At 48.1% G+C, this 17,548-nt stretch overlaps 1 protein-coding gene across 3 annotated transcripts in view; it reads left to right on the top strand.

Moving 5' to 3' along the window:
* Positions 1-17,548, top strand: part of LOC144158417 (putative thiopurine S-methyltransferase) — a 68,698-nt gene that overhangs the window by 30,457 nt on the left and 20,693 nt on the right. The window contains exons 2-4 of one of the 3 annotated variants that reach the window (XM_077689293.1): positions 1,447-1,509; positions 15,061-15,587; positions 16,799-16,891. In XM_077689293.1, the coding sequence (XP_077545419.1) occupies positions 15,487-15,587; positions 16,799-16,891 (194 nt within the window). In that variant the 5' untranslated portion in view covers positions 1,447-1,509; positions 15,061-15,486. Of the gene's footprint in view, positions 1-1,446; positions 3,578-15,060; positions 15,588-16,798; positions 16,892-17,548 lie in introns of those variants that run through there. The other 2 variants (XM_077689294.1, XM_077689291.1) reach the window with 2 other exon arrangements.

Here is a 17,548-nt window from a genome sequence, read left to right on the forward strand (position 1 = left end):
GCGAGGCGCCTGATCCAGGCCTGTCACAGCTCGTTTGAAATGTCGGCTGCAAGCGTGAGTCACCGACAAAGGGGGCCTGCTTAAAAGGCGCTCGTTGTGGAGGCTTCGCCGCACAGCCGAGGAGTATTGCGGCGGGCTGAGTCGCAACAGCGGGAAGCCGCGGTCAAGACGGCACATGGATACCCGTGAATAGGAAGCCACTTTCACGTGATCTCTTAAATAAAACGTTGTGTTCTCTCTTACTCTCTCTCTCTCTCTCTCTCAGCTACATGTGGAGCCTCGCGTGTATTGGCGCGAATTAAGACATGAAATAATGTATTGAAACCTAGCCTAAAATAGCTCCGATGAAATTTCGTATTGAGAACGGCTGGAGACCCATCTGTTTCCTCGGTATTCATTAAAAAATGTTCCAGGAAAAGGCAGCATTGCTGCAGTCTACAAATAGTGGGAGAGAAATTAAAGCTTATTTAATTTACAAATGGTTGGTGCAACCTGGTGGCCGAAGGCGGTAGTGCTAATTGGCTACGGGATCGATTATTTTTGGACAGGAACAGAGGCGGCAGGCCAATAAGAAATAAATTAAATTAATTGCTCAACCTTCATTAAATGCCTGCTTTAGTTACCATACGCCGCTAGGAATGTGACAGCGGTGACATCTGGTTAGCGGGCACAAGTCCTCCTTGCAAATCAATTGCGTTTTATCAACTGCAAGAAGTCAGAACAACCTTCATTTAAACCGTTACTGAGTAAAATACAAGGAAAGAAAGCATTGATAATCGATGTTGCTAAATTGTCATATAGTGCGTATCCGTTGAATTGTCTTCGTGCGTTTTGTTACCACGCGACCAAGCGGAGTTTCGCGGATGTTTGCCGGCTAAATTTACCGAACGCCGTTTTTAACGTTTCTGGTGCTGTTTTTGCTGTGTTTAACGCCGCTCGCGACAGCACGAAGCAGATCCTGTTTTTATCTCTTGTTTTTGGTGCTGTTCTTTCGCCCCCACCTAAGGCATTTTTGACCGTTTTTTATTTACTTTCATATAAACCGACCCAATGTAAATTTTGGGATTAGAAGCTTTCTATAATTATATCGTTTAATTTTTTGTGTTAGTCGTGACTTTTTTCTTTTCACCTGTTTCTCCACTTGTAGGCCAATTGATGATGAAATGTAAGTCTAAATGTTTGAGGTTCACTTCAAAATTAATACAATTGGTATTCTCAGATTACAATCAATTTGATGAACAAAATTTATAATTCGTCTTCGCAATCGCTGGTGCATTTTGATGCTTGCTATTGGTTTCGAAGGAACCATTGTTTTAGGGAAATTTATTTTTCAGTGGGAGTCTTCGCTGCCAGGGGGGTGCAGCATCGGTGCTGTTTCGATTCGCCGCATGTCCTGCTTGCTCCCGAAACCACTCATTTTTTTCTGCTTTTCTGTCGCAATTACAGGCACACCTGGCGGTCATGGCAATCCTGCGAAGTGTATGCAGAAGAGCCAACACAAATTTGAAGGTGAATTGGGAGGCACCACAGCTGTGGTGAAAAGGGAAGAGGAGAAATTTTGTGGAGAAAACGTCCACCGGAACCAGTACAGACGTATTGAAAATCGCGACCAAGGCCCTTTTTTTACGGTTTTACGGCGTAACCGTCGCTACAAAGAATATCTGGCATTCAAGGATCCAGTCGATGTGCGCAACAGGTCTCCTTGTCATGGCGTTGCCTCTTCAACCTTCTGAAGTCGTACACCATAGTTCAATCATCGGTGCTTTATATTAAATGCATGCAACTCGTATTTACTGCCGCCATGTCCGAATCAACTGTCCAAGACGCCGAGCATCAAGAAGTTGATGTCAGCGAGTTTTTCCGTAGAGGACTTCCAGCACGCCCGTGCTCCAGTTTTGACAGCGACGAAAGAGACACTTCCTCGGACCAGGATGTGAACCCGACGTCAAGACCTGTAAGTTTGCTCTACGGGGAAAAGCTCTCGGAAGAGGAAGCCCGTACCCTCCGACACATCCTGGAAACAAACCCGTCGGTGAAGCAGCTTACTCTATGGTACGCCTCAATGAACATACTTGAGTTGATTTTCGGAGACATGGAGAAACCTTTGGCGCTCGAAGAGCTAGGCCTTTTATACGTCGACTGCGATGGTCACGATTTCTGCTTAAGTCTCTCTGAAGTTTTCAGCAACCTGCGTGCATTGGATGTGAGATGCCGCAACCAGGCACCGTGTATAGTCACAGGTGACGGTGGTGGCTTGGTAAGAAGCATTGCGGACTTCCTACTACATAGCAGGACCCTTCAAGAGCTTGCGCTGTGGTCCGACAACCTTGGCGACGCTGGAGCTCAAGTGCTTGCCGACGCGCTGACAACGAATGACACCCTGAAAAAGCTTGAAATTCTGGACGGGACCCAGCTGACGTCGAAAGCAGTGCTCACTTTCGCGAATGCTCTGGTCGTGAACTCGGCCCTTGAGCTGGTGGATCTCTCCGAGGTGGACATGCAAGAGGAAGAAGTGTTACTTCTGTGTGGAGAGGACAGGTATGCGGACACCTTTAAGAGGGTATACACCGTCTGGAAACAGCAGTTTCTGCCGCAACTCACAAAGCTTGTCCGTGAAAACAGGCACTTTCCGGATGTGTCCGTCGAAGTGACGTCATCGGTGCGTGCTGACCTCCTCGAGGACTTCTTTAACTCCGTGGCAGAAAACAATACCGTGCGGATGCTGCACTTCCACCCGAGTGGTAAGACGTTCGATGCGCTCGCCAATGGAATCGCGGACGTCTTAAGGCGCACTTCAACCATAACGACCATACGAAACCTCATGCGCGTCGAAGATGATTATGAGGCTCTAATAAAGGTCCTTAGCGCCCTCAAAGATAATCGCTCTGTAACAGACTTCACGATGGTGGCGGATGTACTGACGCCCGAAATCTGCAGGTCACTGTCGGAGCTGCTGGCGTCGAACAAAACCCTAACAAGTGTTAACATCTGTGAGTGTGCCGAAATAGCTGCCGAACACGTGCATGCTATCCTTCAGGGGCTCAGAGAAAACTACACACTTACGGATCTCACAGTGGTCTGGGATCCCGATGATGACACAGAGGAAGCATCCGAGATAGAAGAGCTCTTGAAGAGAAACCGTGGTCTCCTAGACAGGGCAGCCCATTTTGTGAAGCGAGGTGGCGACGTTAGTGATGTTGAGGGTGTGGAGGCACTGACAAAAGTTCACCAGTCACCGGGTCTGGTTGAAACGCTGGAAAAGCTTACTGGGAAGGCGACGGCAGAAGTGCGGGACAACATCAAAGCGACATTTACTCGGGTGTCTTGTTGAAGAGGAACAAACATAAATTAGGGACAGTGCACCGTTACGGATATCCTTAAATACTATTTGGGTGTACGAACTCTTATCTAAATAAAATGTAGTTTTGCAATGCAGCGTCTGTTGTAAATAAAGAATAGAAGGGCGCAGGAAAGGGGCGATAGCGGGTTGTGGCGACGAAGACGAAGCTGCGCCCACTGCCTTGCACTGAGTGTTCTATTGCTTCCACGAGAATCTGCCGTCTGGGTCGCGCTTTCCCTTTTGGATCCGCCACACGCTGTTTGCGGGTGGCGAATTTGTAGGCCCTCTGTAAAGCCAACAGCATTGCACTGCTCCCACATCCCTAACAAAAGCTTGCGATATTTTGTTGCATGCAGAAGGCAATATAAAACTTCTAAAATAAAATTTGGGGTTTTAAAACGACGAAGTTCCGCACGCCTGGGCTATGAGGCGCGCCGTAGTGTATCCGGAATAATTGTGACCACTTGGAGGTCCATAACGTCCACCGAAATATCGACACAGGAATGTTTTCGCTTTTCTCCTCTATCTGAAAAGCAGCCACTACGGTTGTGCATAAAGTCTCTCAATGTACACTAGAACGGCGCAAGCATTTCCACCATCCATCGCTTACAACGAACGCTACTACAAATACACCTCATCAGACGGATTGCTATTCGTCGACAAAGACTGAAAGAAAACGACCTCGTGCGCCTCATTCAAGCCCCATTAATTAGCCGCATCACATATGGAATCCCGTATTGGGCTCTCAGCAATCGCGAAATCCAACACTCTTAAAAAAGGGTCGGCGCACTTACTAACAGAACACTTACCAGTTACTTGTCCCAGTATTGACTAGTTACTTAGTTGCTTTTACTAACTGGTATTGCCTGACCTAGTAAAAAGCTACGCGTAACAATGTGGATCTGCTGAGTGCGCAGCGCGAGATAGACGCATTCATCACGCTCACATCACAAGCGGACAATCAACAACTGAATTGAGCAAGAAAACCAACGGGATTCACGAGGAGAGCGAGTACTACTTAGTTTCCTTAGAAATACATCTGTTCTTGCTTTTATAGCCCGCAGCGGAAAGTCCCCTGAGAGAGTCGGTGGGCTTGTCGTAAAAATCAAATATTTTAGCGACAATTTTAGAATTATGCATTTTAATCGGAACATATACAAGACAGCATGCGGATTTGCAAAAACTTTTTAATAGTGATTTGTTGTGGAAAAAGAGCTGTAGTTATTATGTTCAATAATTCATAGAATGTTGTACTATCAGTGAATGTTAGTATCTAACAGGCAGCAGTTACTAAGTGCATGATCATGACTAGTAACGGTTCCACACTTAGTGGCAGGACCTACGTACCGTTCTGGGGGGTAGTAAACTCTGCATGGAGTTAGTAAATACAGCCGTTACTACCCTTTTACGAGCTTTTTTGTTAAGAGTGAACAACCCGACATAATCATCCCGAAAGCATATAAATTAGTACTAGGGGTTCTTCCAACACCTTCCACTACCAACTTTCTGGCAGGTGGTAATTCATAACACCGCTGAGGAACTTCGAGAGGACCATCATATCCATTAGATTAAACGGCTCAATCTCACACACACTGGCTGTCACCTTCTCCGTCGTCTCGGCTACCAACTTCCTGACACCCACAACTCCCGCCAACACATCCTCCTGGAACTACGTAATTGCATCTCCGTCGCCCCAATTCCCAAGAATATGCACCCCGTTCATAACCAGGGTTGCCGACATGCACGCATGCGAATACTTCGAGTCAAGTCCCGAAACATCCGCTACGTTGACGTAGCCAAATATACCAAAACAGCCTTCGCAATTGCAACCGCGGACCACCAAGGAATCGAACTGTCTTCTGCAACAGTAATCGTACAAGACTCTAAAACTGCAGAAAAGATCACAATAGCCCTCATGGCCCACTACATCTCAATACATTATCACTATAGTTACAGATGCTCAATCTGCCTGTCACCATTACGCCACCGGTATCATTGATCCCTTAGCCCTCCGCATCCTACAGTCCATTCCTAACCCCCTTGGCCTATACATTGTGTGGTCCGCGTGGCATAAGTCTCTGGAGGGTGCAGCGACCGAGACCAGACACCAAAACACCGGAGCCTTACCTGCTGCATCGCAAGTGTATTTCGTACGGCTCGTGGAATCACCCCAAAGCGCCCAGCAACCATTTCCACGGTCGGAGAGCTCCTGGGAAGCCAAGCAAGCGCCTTTCCTCGAAACACGGGGTCGAACGGTAAGGAAATGCCGAGACTATTGCTACACAACGAAAAGGAACGCGCCCATTTGGCGACCCTGGCAGTCACGGTCGGTGCCCTCTCCGCGTCCTTCGCCTTGACCGGAACGTGGGACCACTTTTGCAGACCCCGGAGAATCACGGGCCGAAGGCCTGGACACACGGAGCCTGCGCTGTGATTGGTTCGTTTGTTTCCAATGGACGCCCCCGAGGGCCCAATGACAGGGGCCATGGTTACACGGTGCCTGTGCTGTGATAGGTTCGTGCGGTTACAGCCCGAGACCCCGTAGAAGGACCTGAAACTTTATTTAAAGGAGCCATGAAGACAAAACACACTTTTGTGTTATTCGAAAGATTTCCTGTTTTATAGTGCCCCCAGCGCTTGTCCGAATGCAAATGATGCTTTATTCACTGAGAAATTAATTAATTTAAGTTAAAATTTTGATTTTCCCGCTAAATCGTGCGTTCTCGTGGTCAGCAATGACATCACAGGGCCTTAATTGTTTACCGTTAGTGAACCTAGATGGCGCCACCACGCCGCGGCAGGCCGTTTTCTGCCTTTGCTTTGTTTGCGAACGTATTTGTACCTGGCTTGTTTTGTTCATGGAGACAATCGTTTCGTGAAACATGGTGCTCGCTCGACAAATACGGTCACGTAAGACATCGTCGCTTGCATTAATCGACCAGTGTCGTCTCAAACAACCCGAAAGCCCTGCAGTCCTGTGCAGCTAAACCAAGCATAGTGCGCGCAGTACCAACAGCAGTACGCATCGGTACTTGTATGTTTACGTGTGCTTTCGTAACTTCCGCTGTTTGTCCCACCATTCTTAGGGCGTTAAAAAAGAATGTGCCCTAAATTTAAGCGCAAATAGCTCGTTCGGCAAGCTTATAAGCTCTGCCTAATTTGCGTTTGCTTTTGCCGCCCTCCGCCAATCGCTGAGCTGTCTGGTATGACATCATAGGTTCTGTTGCGGGAAATGAGCTAGTGGGTCGCATGGCCATTCCCTTTTTTCCTAATTATCTAGCTTATTTGAGCGAAGTTTACGTTAAAAGTGGTTTCAGTATGATTCTAACGAGGCAATCTTATGAATGAACCAAACTTGTGCTTTCTCTTCATGGCTCCTTTAAGGACGTGCAAGCCCATTGGTTGGGGCTCGACCCCGGTATCCTGACCATGTAACCCCACTTGTACATAAAACTTTCTTCTCCTTGTCGCCCTGGCCCCTCAATCCTGGTCCGATGCGGTGAGCCCCGAGACCCCGGTCACCGGCTACGACAAGGGGAATGAGACAGCTCATGCCACTGCCCGCACGCACATCTATTCGGCGTTCCCCTCCAACACTCCAGCGCCACTGCCGGAAAAGTATCATTCTGTACTTCAAAAATACACATACCTTCGCGCACTACTCCCTAGAATGCCGCACCTTACCCCCGCCTTGCGACAAGTTGACTAAGGTAGAAGCCACCACCTACCGCCACCTTGAAACCAACACATAGCCGTACGGCTCCCTCCTCCACGCCATCCACCCCACCTCCTACTCCGCCACCTGAAAATAGTGCCCCAAACCCCGCACACTCTACCATATGATTTGGGCGTGCTCCCACACACCATCCCTTCCCCCCATACCCTCCCGCAACCATGAGCAGTGGGAAGGCATGCAAGCCAGCCCGGACCCCGGCGATCAGCTTCGGCTGGTTGGCAGGGCCGGCCAGGCAGCGATTGCCCAGTGACGTCTGAACTGAGAAGGCCCGGCAATGTCATAGGTCCACAATTAACATACAAATAAAGTTTATGCCTCTTCCTCCTCAATGACCCTACAGGTATATATACAAATATTAAAAAGACGTATCGTATGTGCAGCTATAGTTCAATCGAATATAAGCGACCCTGAAAGCAGGTTTGATCAATATTACTTATTTGGGTCTTTCATAATACTTTGAGGACGCTTGAACGTCCAGTTAGATATTGTGCAACGTGATTAGTGTGGTGTTGTGAGCCAGGCGCCCTGGACGATTACGTTACAGTGACTGCAAATTCCTGCGCTGCGATGGATTATTCAAGAGAATCTTGTATCGGCTGACTCGTGTTGCCGTCGGTGTTGGTATTGGCGTCGTACGCCAAAACTCCCTCCCCACCCGCAGCTGGCGGGGGAAACTTTATGTTCCCACAAGTGGCGCGCCGTATCACGTCGTACTCCCAGCCAATCGCAGGATCACTTCCTCTGGAGAAGGCAAAGGGGGGGTCAGCTCGCTCCGCGCACGCAGTTTTTCGCAAGTTCAAGGCCAGCTGGACCATGGATGACCGCGCTTGGTCTGCGCCGCCGAAGAGCAGGCAGCCCTGAGAGAACGGCAACGGGAGCGGACCGTGAACGTGCGCATGCTCGGTGAGCTAATCCAGAGTTACGGGAATTGGAAAGCCAGACGGAGCGACAACGGCAGCTCACTGAAGAGGTTCGGTAAGATGGGGTTGGACATTTGGTTTGGCAGTGATTACACAAGGGATTGGTTTGCGGTTTCACACGGTTGTACAAGCTTAGCACGCACCCGTTTTCCCGGCACAGGAAGAGTCGGTTTTGTTTCTGTTGTTTTTTAGTTCTTACAGGTGCCCGGAACAGCCGGATTTGTTTGCAAGCTTACAAAATGCAGCTTACAAAACGTGCTAAGTCCAAACAAAACACTCAGTCACAAAACCATGAAGATAAATGAATTCGCTGAGCTACAGGGGCAGTAAAAGGGTCCTCCCCAATTCTCCCGCTAAGTAATGACGAAACAATCAGAAATAACTGCGTTGTGTTTTTAACTGAACGTCTTATTTCTGTTGACATGGTATATTTGCGTAGCTAGAAAACGCACGCATAAAAGTTATGGGTTTTTATTTATTTTTAGTTCTGGCTCACATTCCAGTCACAACGCAAATAGCGTGCAACGCGAAAGGGGCAAACGTCGACGGCCAGTACGGGCCATTGAATAAGCACCCTCGGCGTCTTGTTGCGCAATAATGAAAACATTACCATCATCATCACCATCATAATCATCATCATCATCATCAGCCTGCTCAGGTCCACTGCAGGACGAAGGCCTCTCTCAATGAACTCCAAACGCTCCGGTCCGGCGCCACTCGAGTCCACAGTTTACCCCCGAAGAATTGCTTATCACATCCCTGCATCGTGTTATTGGCGTTCCCCATCTAGAACCGTATCTTGTTTTCCACTCTGTTACCCTAATTGTCCACCGGTTGTCCGTTCGTCTCACTACGTGGCCTGCCCAAATCCATTTATTTTTCTTTATTTGAACTATGATATCGTCAACTCTAATTTGTTCTCTCATCCGCATAGCTCGTTTCTTGACCTTGAGTGTTATTCTTGACGTTATTCGTTCCATGGCTCGTTCAGTCGACCTAAGTTTGTTTTCTAGTTGTTTCGTAAGGCGCCAAGTTTCGGCTCCGTATGTCATCACCGGCAGTATGCACTGGTTGTAGATTTTCCTTTTGAGTGACAGAGGTAGCTTAATTTTCATTATTTGGGAGTGCTTGCCGAGTGCTCCCGAGCCCTTGCTTATTCTGCGCCGGATTCCTTTCTAGTGCTTGAAATCACACTACCCATCTGTCCGAGGTTGTTGTATTCTGTCACTCCTTCTAGTCTTTCGTTTCCTTAGCTGAAGAAGACGTTTGGCATGCTTATTCTTTATTACTTTAGATTTATTCACATTTATGTTTAGCCTCACGGGCGTGCTTTCTGATTGGAGTCTCCCTCAGGGTGATGGTATCTCCCTGTCTTGCTCCCTTTCGGATTAAAATTTATTGCTTTGCTTGTGAAGGGTTATCCAGCATCTGCCTGCATGGTCTACAAGGATCACACTCTGCGGTGTATGTGTAGGAATACTTCTTCTTTCTTCGAATGTGTTTAAAGAAACTAAAAAAAAAAGTACTTCGTTTGTTTGTTCAAATGTTTATTCTTACGAACTGAACAAGTGAACGGAGTTGGTGCATGATGCTACTTAGAAAAAACAGCGCCAAAAAACGATACGACAGGGAGTAAAGACAAACAGTGCGCTGCTGAACTGCCAACTGAGTTTTATTTAGAACAACAACGAATATATACTAGAATCAAAAACAAGGAAGACAGAAGGCAATCCATAACACAAACACACAAAATGGAAGTTGATTGTGGAAATGAAGGCAACCACGTGTAATGCGTCGATCATGATCCTATGTATTTTATCTCCCAGTCGTACAACTAGATAGAGGGTGTGCACGCACCTATATCTCCTATTGTGTGGATAACGAATGCCTCGTGAGCTGCTCACGATACCGCTTCAAGATGACGGTGCTATCAAATGCTGTTGGGGATGCACTTCCTTGGAGCCAATTCTGACACTTCCCGTTGGAGCCAATTCGAGCAGTCGCCGGAGCGATGCTCGTCCGTGGGCCCCTCCGAGTCTTTCTCGTTGCTTTCCTCCCGCCTCGGCGGTCACCAATAGCGGACCCCTCCCTCCAGTCGTGGTGTGCCTTACGGCCAGAGGCGCCTCTCAACTGCTTTTCCTTTTTTGCGCCCCTCCGTTCGGTTGTCCTGTTTTCTTTCCACTGCTGGACGGAAGATCCGCAAGAAGCTCCAACAGTATGCACGATACGGCACAGACCGCAGCAGCTAAAAACTTGTCACCGCCCGCCAGAGCGGAACTATTCCTTAAAATCAGCTTATAAATGCGTGAGAGGGGCCATGGTACAGTGAAATATTGCGCTGGTGATCGTCGTCGGTGGGGCTTCGCGAAGCGGTGACTCTATAAAGTAAGCCTTTTCTGAGCTTCTGGGCCTCGGAGGGACCTGCTCGCCGCAACAGCACCGCATGCGGAAACGCTAACGTGTCGCTAGTCATCGGTGTAAATTTTCAATTACTGTAGTAAGCGAGCATGCTGTGTTTGGGACCCCTCTATTTGAACTTCAAACGCTCGTTTCCCCTATTCTAAAACTTGCGTGCCGACGAGACCAAGGCCGACGCGAGGAGCACGGCCGCCGGGAGTTTCGAGCGGGCAGACCGGCCCCGCTCGGAAGTTGTATCCTGCGCGACGGCTGCTAAAAAATTAAAGCCGTTACACTCAATGTAAAAGCTGTCGTAAGTGAAGAGCAATTTTTCGCCATAGTGGGCTGTACCGCCGTTATCCGCATACTGCTACCACCCCGTTCAATTCAAATTTCCCCCCTTCGCAATGCTTGCGCGCCCCTGCCTGAAACTGCGCCAGCGGGAGTTCTGTTCTTTTTGTGCTTTTCTCCCAGCACGTGCCGGCGTAGCACTGCCACATTTTGCGTTTACTATCGTAAAAACCAACCCAACTGGCGTCCTTAACGCGGGCGCTGCCGGTTAATTACGTATATTTTCCCTCAAATGTACCTATAGTTTTCTTTGCGCTAAACAACGGGAAGATGTGTGACAAGCGCCAGCGTTTCACGATTTTCGAACGCTTATGACTATATAAACCGCTTGGCTTTGGAAGCCTCTGGGTTACGCCTCGAACAGCGTTACCCCGGGACGCCGCCTAGGTGCTCTATACCCAGATTGTGGAGATTTTATTGTGGAGTTTATTTATGTTTTCCGAGTGACCGGCTTTGCGCACAACCAACAAAACACGGCGATGCTTTTAAGTGCTCGCCTTGTCGTCCTAGCTCGCTCGCTCGACCCAAGTGTATACAATCTGGGAAATGCCGTTCTGAAACAAAACTGAAGAGCGTTCATTCGAAGTTACAATCCCGGGGATTTCAATATTTCAATACAGTATCCGAGCGATTTTTCGGACCTGGAGGGGAATGAAATAGAGTTCGAATAAAAGAGCAGTCCGAAAAATCTGCGGGTCACAAAAACGAACTTTATTTCATTTAAACAGCTAGGACTGAACAAGTCGCGAAGGGTTCCTTGCCTTAAATTCCTCCTTCGTGTGAGAACGTCTGCTTGCATCTCTGCAAGCGTCACAGTTTCTTCGTAAACATTGGACAACAATTACTCCAAAGCGTTGGCAATGTCTTGCGTTGACGGGTGCGGGCGGTCTGGAGTGTCTTCGTCGGAGTCAGAGTCGCCACCTCCGAGGCATTCAAACACATTTCCTCACCCCACTAGAGCCCACATTCTGGGCCCCACCCTGTACTCCTCGCAATGCCGCTTCTGCGAGGCTCCGGGCACCTTCTACCACATTACGTGGGGCTTTGATAAGAACCCCCCTACCCCCCCCCCCCTTCCTTTCCCCTCCCCTGAGCACTGGGAGAGAGCACTGTCCAGCTCGGACCCTGACGACCATGCAGCTTTGGCTGGTGCAGCGAGCCCAAGAAGCCGGACGGACTCAAGGGGTCCTGGAATGAGGACTCTTCCCCAGGGCTGACAACCTTAGATACACGTTTATTCCTCCTCCTCCTCGCGTTGCGGAAGCGTAGCCACTTTGCGCACACTCTCGTCATCCGTTAGCTCCGCGCTCAACACTGTGGTGCTGTCCCCTGGTGCAAACTCTCGAAATGACGCGAAAGATCGAAGTTGGTTTCCCCGGCGGGAGTCACGCCAGTTCCCCTCCAATCCGAAGCTAGCCAGGCGGTCAGGATTCAAAATGGCGTCGTCCTGGAGTCGCACCGTGGCTCTGTCGCGGAAAATTCTTCCCGAAAAATCGAACTTTTGTCTATATTTTGTCCGAAATATTCGTTGTTCATATGCATTACTCCTGTGGGACAAGTACAGTTCCTCGGGAAAATCCGGAATATAACAGCAGGTCCGAATGTTCGGAGTCTGAAAGAACGGTCGGCTACGGCAGAGAGAATATTGCAAGTATTTGGTGACAGAACTTGAAATATACGTGAACCATTTATTTTCAAGCGAAAGCCTTAAGTGACCCATTGTCCAAAAAACCGGCGCTGTTGTTGTGCGCTACAGCGCTACAGATTGATTGATTGTAGGGTTTAAGGCGCCGACGCAACGCAGGCGGTGGGGCGCGCCGTATACTGGATGGCTCCGGATTAATTTTGTCCACCTGGGGATCTTCAACGTGCGCCGAAATCTGGTACACACGGTCGTTTTTGCTTTTCGCCTCCATCTGAAAATCGGCCGCCGCGGCCGGGAATCGAACCCGCGACCTCGTTGATTGATTGTAGGGTTTAACGCGCCGACGCAACGCAGGCGATGAGGCGCGCCGTAGTGGAGGGCTCCGGATTAATTTTGACCACCTGGGGATCTTTAACGTGCGCCGAAATCTCGCACACACGGGCGTTTTTGCTTTTCGCCTCCATCAGAAAAGCGGCCGCCGCGGCCGGGAATCGAACCCGCGACCTCGTGCTCAGCAGCGCAACGCCTTAGCCACTGAGCCACCGCGGCGGGTCCCGCGACCTCGTGCTCAGCAGCCCAACGCCTTAGCCACTAAGCCACCTCGGTGGGTTTATGCGCTACAGAAAATGACCGCCACGGTATACAGTAAATTCATTTATTTATTTTTGTTGATTTCACAAAACTCCCGATGGACCTCTAGGGAGGTTATTACATGGGGTTAAGATGTTACATTCGCCTCACAAAAGGTTCATGGATATAGATATAACATTACAAAAAAAAAAAAAACACGACCGAAAAGTAAATTACATTGAATCGTGTAAACAAAAGTAACGAACGCAAAATAACGGTTATAATAGTTATCCGTAGAGTAACAAAGTCTAATTACTCGAACTAGTAATGGTCATTGTATTGGAATTAAACGGGGTCTCCAGAGTAGAGTCCGAGTGCGTTATCGCCCCGCCAGTTGGGCAATTCACAAGCTGCAGAACAAGAGTTAGCCCACTGCGTGCGGCGCTGACAGGTGAACGTGACGGCAGGCGAGTAGAACAGGTGCACCCCAGCCACGGAGAATTCTGGCTCCGATTCTGGCTAAGCTTTGCTGTGAAGTTGGCCCAGTCTAGTCTGTCTGTCGAACAAATTCGTGTCAAAAAACGGAGAAGAGAAAGCGGAGAAAGAGACAAACACAACGCAGCTGCAGTAAGAGAGTCTTTAATAACTATAAAACCCATACGACTTTCAGCATAAAAGCCCCAATCGGGCTTAAAGGGGCTATGCAGACAAAACAGAAATTTGGTTCATTCAAAAGGTTCCCTCGTTAGAATCATACTGACACCACTGTTAACGCACACTCCAATCAAATAAGCTATATAATTAGGAAAAAAGGGAATGGCCATGTGACCCACTAGCTCATTTCCCTCAACAGAATTTATGATGTCCTACGCGCCAGCTCTGCGATTGGCTGAGGCCGGCAAAAGCAAATGCAAATTAGGCAGGGCTTATAAGCTTGCCGAACGCGCTATTTTCGCTTAAATGTAGGGCACTTTTTTTATAGCAGTAAGAACGGGGGGGGGGGGGGGGGTGAGGGGTAAACAGTGGAAGTTACGAAAATACACGTAAGCATAGAAGTACCGATGCGCACTGCTGTTGGTACTGGGCGCACCATGCTTGTCTTAGCTGCATAGCAGGCCACCATTCTGGAGTTGTCTTACACGACACTGGCCGATTGGCGCAAGCGACGTTGTCTTACGTGACTCTGTTGGTCGAGCATACCCCATGTTTGACGAAACGATCACTTTGACGAAACAAAAACAATCCAGGTGCAAATACGGTTTAAAAAAATTTCCCCGCATTTCCCCGAGGGGAAGAATGTGAAAGTGCGAATGCATGAGTTGAATTTGCGCGGTTCGGTAATGTTCGCGAAAGAGAGATCACACACACACACACACAACTACAAAGAAAGAAAGATGCATTTATTCACAGACACCTATTTGTGTTGTCGTTTTACTTGATTGCTAGAGCAGATCTCAGCTTTGAAATTTCGTGTCAGTACTCCTTTAAGCGGGTGCATTAGCCCTTCTCACGCCCGATTCCTGGCCAATCCCCCACGTGGGTATGTGCCATGTCAGCGGCCAGGCAGCGCGCGCCCATCTCCCCCCGTTGCCAAGGAAGACGAGGAGCGCGCGCACCCGCAGCTGTTGCTATGTGGACGGACGGCGGTCGCCGGAATTCAGGGTCGCTTATAAAGTGCATTCGCACTTAAAACAAAGCAACAGCGGACAACGTTCCGTGGCTGAGTATTGTAGCGCCATCTGGGACGACTGACGGTGAGGAAGGCTGCAGATCCCAATAAGGCACTGGAAATTAATTTGAATACCAGCTCTTATGGCTTCCTGGCAGACGTCACCAAAACACACGATTTGGCGGGAAAATCAAAATTTTAACCTAAATTGAATAATTTATCCGTGAATACGGCATTGTTTGCTTCCGGACACGCGCAGCGGGTACAATAAAACAACTTTCGAATAAACCAACTTCTATCTTGTATGCATGGCCCCGTTAAGTACCTTGAAGAATCTTTTTCGTTTACCTTTATTGGGCATGACGGCTGTCAATTTGCTTTTCGTTCGTTTCCGGCAGTACACGCCAACCACGAAACACTCCGTGTATGCAGATTGCGTTGTCGGTGAGTGATCGCTGCGCAAACCTGCGGGCGCCCCATTCTGTTGGCCAACAGTCTCTCGGACAACAACCCGACGAAGGCCAGAGCTGTTGGCCGGAAATGTATCCTTGGAACCGTATATCATTGTGTGTAACACGTATGTTTGACAGCGCGTGCACGACTCTTGCACGTGTTGCTGGTGGCACTTTATCTCCACCTGGTTGGCGACTTGACCCACTGGCCTTACTTTAATGGCTGCCTCCTGATAAGGCGGAAGGGGCACACAATTTAGCGATGATGCCGACTTTTCTTACTGTCTGACCTGTTGGAATCACTACAAGCAGGAGCGGCCAGTCGCTCGGGCGCGAAACGTTTTTCTCCCGCACAGCTCATAGTCACAGTCGTTGAGATTAGCGCCCAACGCACTCCGGCTTAAGAATGCCCGCTCAAGACGGTACGGAAGTAGCTGCCTCACGTGGCTACTGGTCCGGGCGCTGGAGCCGCAAAGACTCGACTTGGGCTCGGGACGGTATACACATGTAAGTAAATGGTAGCAGGGCCATTATTTTTGTTTCCGCTTCCTTTATTCCAATCGTTTTATATAAAATGAATTGTTTATATTTTAAAATCTTATTTGATAACTACGTAATTCAATTCGTCAAGGAGTCGGGCACACCATCTATTTCTCACGTTCCTCACATTTGTGTTTTACTAGAAAAACTCGAGCTTTCCTGCTGCACGATAGTCCGTTCAAGGTTATGTACAAACCGAATGCCACCCGGATGTTTTGAGGGAGCAAATAAACTTATCATCAATTAATTGTTGAATACAATGCTCTGTAGCTGCGCTTCAGCACCGTACACCAAAAGTTCGCAAGGCGAAAAAAATATTCGAACGTTTTGAATTGTTACCAATGTCCAACAGCATGAACACCTCCAAAATACGTTTTGGGTATAGATTGCGCTCTGGGGTTTCCAAATTATTGGTTGTATCACACTATGGAGCGGATCTGTTTCGAATTCGGTACATCCGGGTTCTACCGATAACTTTCATATTAGGAAGCACGCAGAGTTAGCGCACAAAGAAATGCTCCAAATCTGAGCACTCCCTTTGAACTAGGTGTTAAGCGTCAGTGCAGTCAGTATCGTGATTTCAAACGCGCGGAGACATAAGATAACAAAAAAAAAAAAAAAAAACGTTGGAACCTAAAATATACTTGTTATTGTGAATAGCTCCGGAACGACAGAGGCGAACGGATTACAATAGAAAAATGAGCAGGATAATTACAATGTTTGGATGTGCAGCGTAGCCCTGCACTGACGCGCTAAAAACACAAAGCAACAGCAACAACAATTTTTCAATGTGAATGGAATCACTAAAAAGTTAGGCATACAGAGAGTAATTAGAAAAGGAAATATGGGATGACATGAAGGTAAAAAGTATGGGTATCAAAACAGTAAAAATCAAGGTATTCTTATGTTCAACCAAAGGTAACTGAGCCCTTTTCTTATCCACTGTTGTCAGGGTATTATAAGTACAAAGTTATTTCGTGTGATTAAAAGATGTTGCGGTGGTATTTGTCCTTAGGAGATTACTGCGACAACGCAATAGTCTTCCCATGGTGACAGCTTTAGCGGTTTGTTGCTGCGGTAATAGTAATCATCTGCTTCGAGTGGTTTGCGCGTTTTACGTGTCGCGAGTTTTCCCTGTTTATAACTACAGCGTTTTTTTCCCTCCTCCCTATTTGCAGACTCTTGCGAGAAAATGCAACAGCTATTTTGGATGGAAAATCTCAAGGCAGGGTCTTTCTGCCGATGTGCGGAAATGCGACCGAACTCAAGTGGTAAGCTGACACCAGCTTCTAATACTGAACACATTGTAAAAGTAGAATGGCGCAATGGTATTTTTCTCGCGACGATTGGAAGCAAGGGGCCTGCAGATATCAAAATATTTGTATCGAATTGAAGTTCCAATATCTGAAAAGAGAAAGATTGGCTTCGAATGTTAGGTCGAATGTCAATAAGTTTTTGTACTCTAGAAAAGCGCTGTAAATGAAGAATTGTGGCTATAAAATACTTTCCCGATTTTTAAAACATACTACAAAACATGTAGCCCTCAGTTGGGGAGAGAGAGCGTGTGTGTGTGTGTGTGCGTGCGTGCGTGCGTGCGTGCGTGTGTGCGTGCGTGCGTGCGTGCGTGTGTGTGTGTGTGTGTGTGTGTGTTAGAGAGAGAGAGAGAGAGAGAGAGAGAGAGAGAGAGAGAGAGAGAGAGAGAGAGAGAGAGAGAGAGAGAGAGAGAGAAGACAAAAACTTAATGTTTGACCAACTCGAGTCTGAGCCTGTTTAACCACTCTAAATGTACCGGACGTGCCTGACAACTGCGGTATTATCTTTTTACAATATGGGAAGTGACATGGATGGCCTCCCAAGGAGGGGATAGTCCTCTGCTGAGCAGCATGCAGGTAAATCACAACTCTGGTGATCATCACCTTGACAATAAA

The sequence above is a fragment of the Haemaphysalis longicornis genome, unplaced genomic scaffold (assembly GCF_048455015.1).
Source record: "Haemaphysalis longicornis isolate Haplotype H1 unplaced genomic scaffold, Haemaphysalis longicornis Haplotype H1 scaffold_10, whole genome shotgun sequence".
Lineage (NCBI taxonomy): Eukaryota > Metazoa > Arthropoda > Arachnida > Ixodida > Ixodidae > Haemaphysalis > Haemaphysalis longicornis.